Consider the following 12336-nt stretch of genomic DNA (forward strand, 5'->3'; position numbering starts at 1 on the left):
TGCCTTGACTGGGCAAGCCTGGGGTTTCAAACCAGCCATGTCAGCACTCCAGGTCAATGCCTTATCCACTGCACCACCACAGTTCAGGCTGAATGGCATTCTTGCAAATATGAACTTTATTCCTTTTTTTTTTTTTTTAGGTGAAAGGAGGGGAGATAATGAGGGAGACTCCCGCATGCTCCTTGATTGGGATCCACCCAACAAACCCATCTGGGGCCGATGCTCAAGTACTGAGCTATTTTTAGTGCCTGAGGTTGATGTGCTCCAACTGAGCTATCCTCAAGGCCCAGGGCCATACTTGAACCAATCAAGCCACTGTTTGTGGGATAGGAAGAGAAATAGAAGGGGGAGAGGGAAGGAGAGAAAAGCAGATGGTCACTTCTCCTGTGTGCTCTGACCAGGAATGGAACCCAGGACATCCATACACTGGGCTGATGCTCTATCCACTGAGCCACTGGCCAGGGATAACTTTATTCTTTAGAAAATAAGAAAATATTAAGAATTCTAGACATGGGAAGTGATATGTGTGCAGTGGTTTTAAAAAAAGGAGTGAGAGCCCTAGCCGGTTTGCTCAGTGGTAGAGCGTCGGCCTGGCGTGCAGAAGTCCCAGGTTCGATTCCCGGCCAGGGCACACAGGAGAAGCGCCCATCTGCTTCTCCACCTCTCCCCCTCTCCTTCTTCTCTGTCTCTCTCTTCCCCTCCCGCAGCCAAGGCTCCATTGGAGCAAAGTTGGCCCGGACACTGAGGATGGCTCTGTGGCCTCTGCCTCAGGCACTAGAATGGCTCTGGTTGCAACAGAGCAATGCCCCAGATGGGCAGAGCATCACCCCCTGGTGGGTGTGCTGAGTGGATCTCGGTCAGGTGCATGTGGGAGTCTGACTGCCTCCCCATTTCCAACTTCAGAAAAATAAAAAAAAAAAAAAAAAAAAAAAAAAAGGAGTGAGCCCAGCCTGACCAGGCAGTGACAGAGTAGATAGAGCATCAGACTGGGATACAGAGGACCCATGTTCAAGACCTCAAGGTCGCTAGCTTGAGCACGGGCTCATCTGGCTTGAGCATAAAGCTCACCAGCTTGGACTCAAGGTCGCTGGCTCGAGCAAGGGGTTACTTGGTCTGCTGAAGGCCCATGGCCAAGGCATATATATGAGAAAGCAATCAATGGACAACTAAGGTCTTGCAACGTAAACCTGATGATTGATGTTTCTCATCTCTCTCTGTTCCTGTCTGTCCCTATCTGTCCCTCTCTTTGACTCTCTCTCTCTGTCCCTGTAAAAAAAAAAAAAAAGGAGTGGGCCCTGGCCCAGTAGCTCAATTGGTTAGAGAAGTGGTTCTCAAAGTGTGCACCAGGGTGCATTGGTGCACCCTAAAAGATTTCCAGTGCGTCCTATGGTATTCCTGAGAAATATGTGCCTATTGGGAACCAAAAAACCAACAGAGTTTTTAGAGTTTAAATTTTTGGGGGACAGAGATGTGGGAAATTGGCTGTAAGCTGACAGTCTGCCCAACCCCCCACCTCACTTGCCTGATTAGGTTGCAAAAGGCTGTTAAGCTGTGGTGCTAGATTGTTTACACTACCCCCCATGTTCCCTGGAAAAACTGGAGGCAAGTTTCTTCCATCCTTTGTTTGATGTAAAGTTAAGATGATATGTATGTTGGGGTTTTCTGCACTTGGTAAAATTCTTGGGTTGCCTTGGAAACGTGATCAGAGACCATTGATTTGCTAATGGGCTCATTTTGTCCTATAAATAAAGCAAGATGTGGTTTTTGGGCAGCTTTGTTCTTGCCAGCAGCAGTTACAGGGCCCTCTGACTCCGTATTTTCTTCATTCTGCACCATTCCCACTCAGGACCTAGAATTACTAGCTGTGCTGGTTCACAGCATGTACTCAGATATAAAAATAAATATAGTTGCTCTATTATACCATTTCATTATGAAAATACCACTCCTTTTGTTAACACATCATTATTATATTTATTATTAACACATCATTATATTACTTTTAGATAAATACACCCAAATAAAATGGATAGATTTCTCAAAAAGAAGAGTGATATTGAAGAATCCAATTCTGGAAGTGAGCAAAAGTTAAGTGTAAATAAAGTAGGACTTGAAGGCTGATGGGCAGACTTTATAGCATTTTCCATCACTTAACACTGAACAATACGATTGGATTAGAAACCCATTCATGGAAGCTGTAAGGTCCGTGGATAATGAGGGATGGTCACGTGGGGAGCCCAGACCCGCGAACTTTGGCTAGGACTGCCCACAACCAAACGCGCCAAAAGAAACTTCCCAGGAGCCCTTTGGAAAAAAGTGACCATCTGCCAGCCAGTGAGATTTTACCACTTCATATTAGCTTGACCACCCTAGGGACCCTTTAAATATCTCCCACACGAGTCACCACTTGCGACTTCCCTGGCCTCCATCTTTCCTCGGGCAGGGAACCTCCTCGGGCAGGATGTGCACTGTACTCAATAAAGCCTTTTATTATTCCACACTTCGAGGCTCCGGCCCCCTTCCTTCCTTCTCTGTGGGGGAAAATACCTTACATTTTGGTGCTGAAAACCCGGGAGGAGTTGAAGTCCGCAAGGACCGCTCCTCTTCCCTTTCCCTCCGAGAAAGAACCAGGATCTCTGACCTTCCACCCACTTTGGCGCACGGTGTGGTAAGTCCCCTGCCTCCAGCCACCCTTGAGTTCTTTCCACTAAGACTCCCTTCTGAAACCGTAGCTATGTCAGGGAAGTCTTTCTGTTCTGAGTGCTTGTGCTCATGGAGACGTCCTGAGCATATCCACTTTACCTTATTCGTCCATGGCCAGACCTTGAGTTTTGGGATGCTGATGCTCAAATCTGACCACTCCAACGACTGAGGCCGGCCGTGGGGGCACAGGAATCTCCCTCCTTAAAGAAGAAGAAACTGTTCTTCTTCTCCACTGTGGCCAAGCCACAGAACCCACTGAATTAGCCTCCTGAAGGGACTTTTGGTTTTAACACCCTCACCAATTTAACTATTGCCAAAACACTGGGAGTTGGTTGGAGATCCTTTACATACAGGGCTTCTAGTTATTTGCGCTCCTGTCCTTAATCTCTGTGCCACCTGTTTCACCACACAGGCCCATTTTCTGACCAGAGAAACCTCACCTAAAACCTCCACTCCTGATCTTTCCTTCTCCGCGGACTCCCAACTCTCTTTCCCTCCTGCCTGACCCCTGGGGTTGCCCCCTTGTCTAGGAACTTCTCTCTCGTCCCTCTGCGGACTTCTTTCACTCAGGTCTCTTCCCTCCGAGAGCCCTATCCCCTCCCTTTGCAAAATCCTGGGGGTTTTTTGTTTTTTGTGGGGGTTTTTGTATTTTTATGAAGTTGAAAACAGGGAGGCAGACAGACTCCCACATGCGCCCAACCGGGATCCACCCGGCATGTCCACCAGGGGACGATGCTCTGCCCATCTGGAGCATTGCTCTGTTGCGACCAGAGCCATTCTAGCACCTGAGGCAGAGGCCATGGAGCCATCCTCAGTGCCCGGGCCAACTTTGTTCCAATGGAGCCTCGGCTATAGGAGGGGAAGAGAGAGACAGAGAGGAAGGAGAGGGGGAGGGGTGGAGAAGCAGATGGGGGCTTCTCCTGTGTGCCCTGGGCAGGAATCGAACCTGGGACTCCTGCACGTCAGGCCGACACTCTACCACTGAGCCAACCGGCCAGGGTGCAAAATCCTGTTTTTTATTCACCACTACCACTCTCTCCTCCCCTGCTGGCCAGGTATCCACTGTGTTCTTAATTTCTTTTTTTTTTTTTTTTTCTTTTCATTTTTCTGAAGCTGGAAATAGGGAGAGACAGTCAGACAGACTCCCGCATGCGCCCGACCGGGATCCACCCGGCACGCCCACCAGGGGCGAAGCTCTGCCCATCAGGGGGCGATGCTCTGCCCATCCAGGGCGTCGCTATGTTGCGACCAGAGCCACTCTAGCGCCTGGGGCAGAGGCCACAGAGCCATCCCCAGCGCCCGGGCCATCTTTGCTCCTATGGAGCCTTGGCTGCGGGAGGGGATGAGAGAGACAGAGAGGAAAGCGCGGCGGAGGGGTGGAGAAGCAAATGGGCGCTTCTCCTGTGTGCCCTGGCCGGGAATCGAACCCGGGTCCTCCGCACGCTAGGCCGACGCTCTACCGCTGAGCCAACCGGCCAGGGCCTCCACTGTGTTCTTAAGTTCTTCTTTTGTCAGGCCTTTCTCCATCTACTATTGGCTCGTACCCCGGTTTGCAGGACCCCAAGACCCAACCGCAATTTTTTTGCAGGAAGTTCTGGCCCTGTCCTGTCTGGCTACAGCGTTTCCTGCCGGATCTGGGTGCCGGGCTCCCTATGAGCCCCCTTCCTCTTATTCTCAACCCCCAAACCCCTATCCGGAACCTGTGAACATGGCATTTAAAGTTTTTAACAGTAACAGTCCCAACTAGTAGAAACAGGCTAAGGCTGTTGCCAGGCCCGCAGAAGGTAACGCTCCAAACCCAGGCTCTGGTGGCAACCCTGAGGCCTGCAGAGCAACAGAGGCAAGGCACAGGAGATGCCCCAACCCAAGTCCAAGCATCAAAGAGAAATCCCACCAGCAGCTTGCTTTAAGTGTGGCAAGCATGGTCACTGGTCCCGGCAGGGCCCCTGCCCGCGGCTGCCCACTGAGCCCTGCCCTGACTGCAAACAGCCCGTTCACTGGTGGAGCAATTGCCCCTTTGGGCAACAGGCTTTTCCTCAGCACCTCTACATGGAGGACAAGCCGCCCGAATGGGAAGGCCAATCCAGCCAGGTGGGTGCATCGCTCAAACTCCTAGGACATGCCTTGACTCGAAGAACCCAGGGTATGCTGCAATGAGTGGGTAAGTCCATCTCATTTCTTGTGGACACAGGGACTACCTTCTCTGTTTTGCCATCACACTCTGGACCTCTCGTTCCCTCACAGGTCTTGGTTATGGTTCCCTTTTACGCCACTCTACCCTTTACGCCCTTTTACCCTTTTCCTTTAACATGCAGTTTTGCCTCAAGGTTGCCTCCTTACAGGACCACTGGCAGTTGGAACCACTGGACTCCATCCATCTCCAGCTCACCAAAAGGCTGGACCCTACAAATCCCCCTTTTAAAAAATCCTTACAGGACCGCATCCGCAAAGTTTCTCAACTCATGGCAAAACAGATGTTCCTCCTGACACCCCTCAAAACTACCACCTTCCGATCTCCCCTTCCCCACGACGCCCCTGTAGCCAGCAGGAAGTAGCCAGACGAAAAAATGGTGCCCCTATTCTATTTAACACAAAAGGTCAGAATGTAAGGTCAGTGGATAATATGGTCACGTGGGGAACCCAGACCTGCAAACTTTGGCTAGGACTGCCCACAACCAAGCGCACTAAAAGAAACTTCCCAGGAGCCCTTTGGAAAAAAGCGACCATCTGCCAGCCAGTGAGATTTTACCACTTCATATTAGCTTGACCACCCTAGGGACCCTTTAAATATCTCCCACACGGGTCACTACTTGCGACTTCCCTGGCCTCCATCTTTCCTCGGGGCCAGGGAACTTCGTCAGACGGGATGCATGCTCTGGACTCAATAAAGCCTTTTATTATTCCACACTTCGAGGCTCCGGCCCCCTTTCTTCCTTCTCGGTGGGGAAAAATACCTTACAGAAGCTTCAAGTGATTTTGGTTTAACATTAAGAAGAACTAGCAGCTATATCCACTGATTGTGGATTGATGATTAAACATAAGGAATTGTCTCTTGAAGACTTTTGGATTTCTATAAAAGAAGAATATGTGGCAATATCTAAAAAAGCTTTGAACACCCTAGCTGGTTGGCTCAGTGGTAGAGCGTCGGCCTGGCGTGCAGAAGTCCCAGGTTCGATTCCCGGCCAGGGCACACAGGAGAAGCGCCCATTTGCTTCTCCACCCCTCCCCCTCTCCTTCCTCTCTGTCTCTCTCTTCCCCTCCCGCAGCCGAGGCTCCATTGAAGCAAAGATGGCCCGGGTGCTGGGGATGGCTCCTTGGCCTCTGCCCCAGGTGCTAAAGTGGCTCTGGTCTCAACAGAGTGACGCCCCGGAGGGGCAGAGCATCGCCCCCTGGTGGGCAGAGCTCGCCCCTGGTGGGCGTGCCGTGTGGATCCCGGTCGGGCGCATGCGGGAGTCTGTCTGACTGTCTCTCCCTGTTTCCAGCTTCAGAAAAATACAAAAAAAAAAAAAAAAAGCTTTGAACATTTTACTACAATTTTCAACATCCTATTTATGTGAATTAGGATTTTCTACCCTCAACACAATTAAGAGTAGAAAGAGAGGAATTCTTCAATGTATTGACGAGGAAATGAGAGTTTGCCTTTCAAATATATGCCCAAACATTGAAGAAATCGCTAGGACACATCAGGCTCATGTTTCTTATAAACACAAGAATGAAAAAACTTAACACATTCATGCTGGGACTTGCCAAATTTACTAAATCTTACTAAGAATGTATCTATATATATAAAAAGATAACTTTTTGTCATTTTTTAATTTTTTAACCCCTTTTTTATGAATTCTAAAAATCATAACTCAAAAAATGTAACATAAAAATGTTTTTTAATGTCAGAATAAATTTAATTTTATTGTATTTATTTTGTTTAATTACCATAAAAGCACACTTGGACTTTATATTTTTTCCTTAATATTTGACTTAATTATAACATATTTCTCAGAAATTTGTATATAGTGCGCCTACAGTTATTTGTAGGATTTTAAATGTGCCCCGACTTCAAAAAGTTTGAGAACCACTGGGTTAGAGCATCGTCCCAATACACCAAGGTCGTGGGTTCAATCCCTGGTCAGAGCACATACAGAAATCAACCAATGAACACATAAATAAGTGGAACTACAAATTGGTGTTTCTCTCCCTCCTTCTTCTCTCTCTAAAATCAATAAATTAAAAAAAAAAATTTTAATAAAAAAGAAAAAAAGGAGTGGAAAAAAAGCCACTGTCTAGAGAAAACATTTGCAGAGCCTATTTCTTTTATTTTTATTGATTGATTTTTAGAGAGAGAAGCATTCATTTGTTATTTATTTAGTTTTGTATTCATTGGTAGTTTCCCATATGTGCCCTGACCCCAGGGATTGAATCTGCAACCTTGGTGTTTTGGGAGCCACTCCAGCTGACTAGCTCTAGTTGGCTAGGGCTTTTCAGAGTTTATTTCTGATAAGAGATTTGCCTCTAGATTATATATATAAGGAAAACTTACAACTCAACAATAAAGAAATAAACAGCCTAATTAAAAAATAGGCTGAGGACCTAAAGAGACATTTTGGCTAGAAATCTACTCATAGGTTGAGCACGCACCGGCAGCCACGCTGTGGATGGTGATGTTGGCTTCCACAATGGAAGAATGCAGTGTGGTGCGTTTTTTTTTCACCTGGACATTGTCGATGAGCTGACCTACGAGACAACAGGGCAGAATCACAAGACCTGAGCATGTGCTGGAAGGGGGTGTCCCCTGCTGAAGTACCACCCACCCCACCCCTTAGTTTGTGACTCAAGTGATAAAGATTCAAGGGAAATATAACATTGAGATGCAATGTTGTAAAACATCCTCTGAACATGCTTAGGTTTAAGGAAGATTTTTCACTGTCTGGAGGCTTGAACACCATGGTGCCTTTTACCATACAGGTTACATATATAAGGAATAGGACAGAGCTCTCTTTCTGAAATGGGGTCTCAAAACAGGTAGGCCAGCCCTGAGCCCTTTCCCTGTATTACAGGGAACATGGTATTCAGGTAGCCTTACTGGTGCTGGGAAGCTGGCTGTCATGGCTGGTAACCTTGCAGCCACACCTATGCACAGAGTTTTCTGACAGCAACTTTTCCAGGGAGGGCTACCTTTTGTTTCTCTGTTTATGCCAGCTGGCAGGTTGGGGCTCACATACCTTGGGCACTGCGAGGATTCCTTAGCTAAGACAGGTAGGGACGCTCAAGTGAGTGGCCCTAACCCATTTCCCAGAATCCCTAATCTCAGCCCCAAAACAAGATCTGCAGTTCCTGGACCAAAGACTTGGACCCTCGGCCCTTGGCATCTGCTGACTTTCAGAACCTGTTTACCTGTCCCTGAAGGTTTCACAAAGCAGGGAATGGGGTGGTATGGGGATGCAGTTAGGCCAGCAAAGTGAGAATGGGTCCTGTCCACTCAAGTCGGGGGAGAGAAAAAATAATGGCCTGTGCTTTGAGGGCCTGAAGGGGACACTAAGTGGCAGCCCCAAACCTGGGCCTCACTCACCTGCATTTCGGGAAACTAACAGGTTCTTCTCAAACCAGAAGATCAGAATGCCTTTCTGGCCTGGGGTGATGAGGACGTCCACGTTTCCACTGAAGTTAAAAGGCAGCCCAAAACTGCGGTTCAGCGGGTGGTCTGAGTACCAGAACTTGGCCTGAGAGAGAAAGACTACTGAATCTCAAGTGATAAAAGACACTATCAAGTCAGTGATGACAGGCTCATTTATTTACCTTGTGGTTGCTGCTTTCAGGGGGATAAATACTAGATGTCTAATAGAAGGGTATGCAGATCTGAAAGGATAGCTAAGATTTTTTTCTTTAAGTTTTCGCCATATCCTTCGTATGTGCAGAGGTCAAGTATAAAACACGATGAAAAGGTAGGTGTTGTCAATGATATCTAACTATTGGTCTCTGGGCACACACAGCAGGGCACTGCCCTGATGTTCTCTGATGGAATGAGAGACACCAGCCCCAGGGTAACCTGAGGGGCATCGCAGGCAGCACGCTGGAAGCTGTGATTCCAGTCCATAGTGGGGTTCCACCGCGGCTGCAGCCGCAGCAACCTGACCCCACCGGACAGGCTAAAGGAGCCCATTTTACAGCTCTCAAGTTTTTGTAGAATGCTGTAAACAATTGCCACAGTTTTTCAAGAATCAGGGTTGTAACTCCTTCCTTGTAATAGAACTTTTATAGTTGCATTTAATGCCTAACATTGCAGAAACAAAAAGGGCAAATGATTCTGGAAATGGTGGGCACAAATCTGAGAGAAAGTCTCCTGAAGAGAACCTACAAGGTGCTGTACAGTCTTTCTGCTCACGTGCCTCAGGAACATGCTTGGATCCCAAAGGAGACGGTCATTATCTACAGAGATGTCCAGTGACCTCATACCTGGGAGAAAATTTATGCTATCTGTTCTGACTATGCCTTCCTCAATCAGGCAACCTCAATCTATAAAACTCCAAACCCATCCCATTCTTCTTGCCTCCTTGATAGTACCTCATTATCTGCTGGAAATAATTCAAGATAATCAGAATCCCATCTAGTACATCAGAAATCATCTACAGTGAGGAAAACAGCTTGGAAAACTTATCCAAGAGGTAGGCTGGGCAAGCTACCTCTTGCATGGGAAATTGGTAAGTGAATTTGATGGAGTGACTACAAATTTGAAACAAATCAGGCAATGTAAAGAAACAAATTTCCAAGAAAAACTTCTGATAAAAAAGGAAGACATCAAAGGGAGTGGTCTCAATATTGTCTTGAAGATATTAAGCAGAGGAAAGTATTAGACCTCAGATGATGGTACTGCATAAGCTGACCATAATAAAAGACTTCTTGTAGTATTCTTCATTAATTTCTTGTTGGAATTTCTTTTTATTTTTTATTTTTGTGGCAGAGACAGAGAGAGTCAAAGAGAGGGACAGATAGGGACAGACAGACAGGAAGGGAGAGAGATGAGAAACATCAAATTTTTTGTTGCGGCTCTTTAGTTGTTCATTGATTGCTTTCTCACATGTGCCTTGACCGGGGGGCTACAGCAGACTGAGTGACCCCTTGCTTGAGCCAGCAACCTTGAGTTCAAGCTGGTGAGTCTTGCTCAAACCAGATGAGCCTGCGCTCAAGCTGGCGACCTTAGGGTCTTGAACCTGGGTCCTCCACATCCCAGTCTGATGCTCTATCCACTACACCACCACCTGGTCAGGCGGAATTTCTTATATAGCACAATGGGAGTTGAAAATATTCTACCTGTTACCCAAGAAGAAGCATTAAATATTTTGGGCTTTTAATCCCCATTTGAAGATATTAGGTTTGGTTCTTTCACTGGAAATACAACATTTATGAGATGGTTTAGACAAATTAATGACTACTTCCATATAAAAAGATGCTCTAGCCTGACCTGTGGTGGCACAGTAGATAAAGCATGGACCTGGAACACCTAGATAGCCGGTTCAAGACCCTGGGCTTGCCTGGTCAAGGCACACACGGGAGTTGATGCTTCCTGCTCCTCCTTCCTTCTCTCTCTCAGTCTCTTCTCTCTCTCTCAAAAAAAAAAAAAAAAAAAAAAAAGCTCTATATGAGCCTCATGGGAAGAATAAAACAGCTGGAGAAAAGGTTTCAGGAGCCTTGTCGAAGTTAACTCACAGATTGAAAGTGATAGATACATGAATTATCAGGAATTACAACTGCCCTTTTGCTGTTCCGTTTGGCTGCCTAATCCCACTCTTAATTACCGGACAATCGCCCCCGGGACAGAGGAATTCCAGGAAGCTGGTCAATCACTCCTAAAAGGAGTTATTCCAGAAAGCGGAACAGACCAACACACCCTTGCTCAAGGCTATTCCCAACCCTATAAAGTTTTGCCTCAGTCTGTTTTGGGGGCTCTTCTCCCGGGAGAAGTACCTGGCAGGGTTCCTTTCTTCCTTTCAATAAAGCCTGTTACTCTGGTCTTTTCTGACTCCCATGGATTCCAACAGAAAGATGAACTGCTGGCTATCATATCTATCATTGCCAAAATCATTATTTTTGTCCATTTGGCTTTGAAGCAACTCCTGTTAAAGCTAATATAGCAGCCTGACCTGTGGTGGCGCAGTGGATAAAGCGTCGACCTGGAAATGCTGAGGTCGCCGGTTTGAAACCCTGGGCTTGCCTGGTCAAGGCACGTGCGGGAGTTGATGCTTCCAGCTCCTCCCCCCTGTCTCTGTCTCTCTCTCCCTTTCTCTCTCCTCTCTAAAATGAATAAATAAAATAAAATTTAAAATAAATAAATAAATAAATAAATAAAAGAGAGCAAGCTCCTATTCTGCCCCTATTTAAAAAAAAAAAAAAAAAAAAAAAAAAAAAAAAAAGCTAATATAGCATTTAGCAGGGGTCTCCTATCACTACAAGAAGTAGAATATTGGATCTTAATTGGAGAATCAACTAGAAAATATTTGCTAGTCACTGTAAAAAATGGGCAGATATTGTTACTGATCTAAATACTGAAAATCCAGAATATCTAGATATCTGGCACTTGGAGAGGGGGCTGCAGTATCGAAAGACCAGGAAGGCTGGGGAAAATTTGCATTGTATTATAGCATTCCAGAAACTAAATTGGCAAAGGTTTGGCCTTTGGAACTTCCCATTTGTAACTATTAGACAAGAGTCACAGCTTCCAACATATGGCCAGGGAATCGCCAAAACTAAGAGTGAAGACAATGTCTCCAAGAAACATCATAGGCATCTGGGTCGGTCTTGCAGTGCTAGTTTACATCAGGATTTAGCATGGAGAAAGATGCCAGGTATCCAGGAGAGAAGAAACAGCAGCCACCAGGGTTAAAGTAATCATTGTGGGAATGACTGATGTAAAGCCAGTAGCCAGGGTCACCATCACAGCCGCCTGGCCCATGCAGGTTCGCATTGGATTCAGACAGTCGGTAAAGAAACAATGGAGCCAAAAACTGGTGGGCCATCATCTTTAATCCTAGCTTGCACCCAGCGGGCAAGTAAAAACACACAGTGTTCTCCAAAACTCACTCACATTCAGTGCTCACAAAGCTACTGACTTATCCGAGTTTCCTAGAATCAAAGGTTTCTAGCTCATCAGACTTATTCACCTCTGTTACCCATCTCCTTCCTTCTTCCTGCACAAACTGCAAAAACTGGCTTCTCACTTAACACTCTGCCATCTTGGCTGCTTCTCCAGGCCTCCTCCCCACATGGCCTCTCTCTGCTCTCTCCTCTAATGTTAATCTCAGGAACCAAGAGAGCAAGTTCCCGTTCTGCTCTCATTTTATAGTGTAGAAATCAAAACCTTCAATCCAATATACAAAATAGGGAAGTCTCTAATGCAAAGTCATTTATCAGAGACATGATGGGATTGCACCACCCCACATCAAAAAGGGTGGGAAAGGCTTAATCCCAAAACCAGGCCCCAGGCTACAAGGATCCTGCCTGCCCACAGCTCGCCTCCAACACACACTAATATCACCTGGGCGACAGCTTCCATGTGGGCAGCGCCATCTTTAACAAAATGAGCATAATATATTTTATCTGCCCAACAACCGACTATGCTGGGGGCTGCCCCAGAACTCAAATCAGTCA

At 46.6% G+C, this 12336-nt stretch overlaps 1 protein-coding gene and 1 pseudogene across 1 annotated transcript in view; one reads left to right on the forward strand and one right to left on the reverse strand.

Moving 5' to 3' along the window:
• CATSPERD (cation channel sperm associated auxiliary subunit delta) overlaps positions 1-12336 on the reverse strand; it is a 77100-nt gene that overhangs the window by 37399 nt on the left and 27365 nt on the right. The window contains exons 9-10 of the mRNA XM_066252671.1: positions 8264-8414; positions 7333-7428 (exon numbers count right to left, since the gene is read on the reverse strand). Coding sequence (XP_066108768.1) covers positions 7333-7428; positions 8264-8414 — 247 coding nt within the window. The remainder of the gene's footprint in view (positions 1-7332; positions 7429-8263; positions 8415-12336) is intronic.
• LOC136320194 (basic immunoglobulin-like variable motif-containing protein) lies at positions 8962-11596 on the forward strand (annotated as a pseudogene).

This window comes from Saccopteryx bilineata, chromosome 1 (genome assembly GCF_036850765.1).
Source record: "Saccopteryx bilineata isolate mSacBil1 chromosome 1, mSacBil1_pri_phased_curated, whole genome shotgun sequence".
NCBI lineage: Eukaryota > Metazoa > Chordata > Mammalia > Chiroptera > Emballonuridae > Saccopteryx > Saccopteryx bilineata.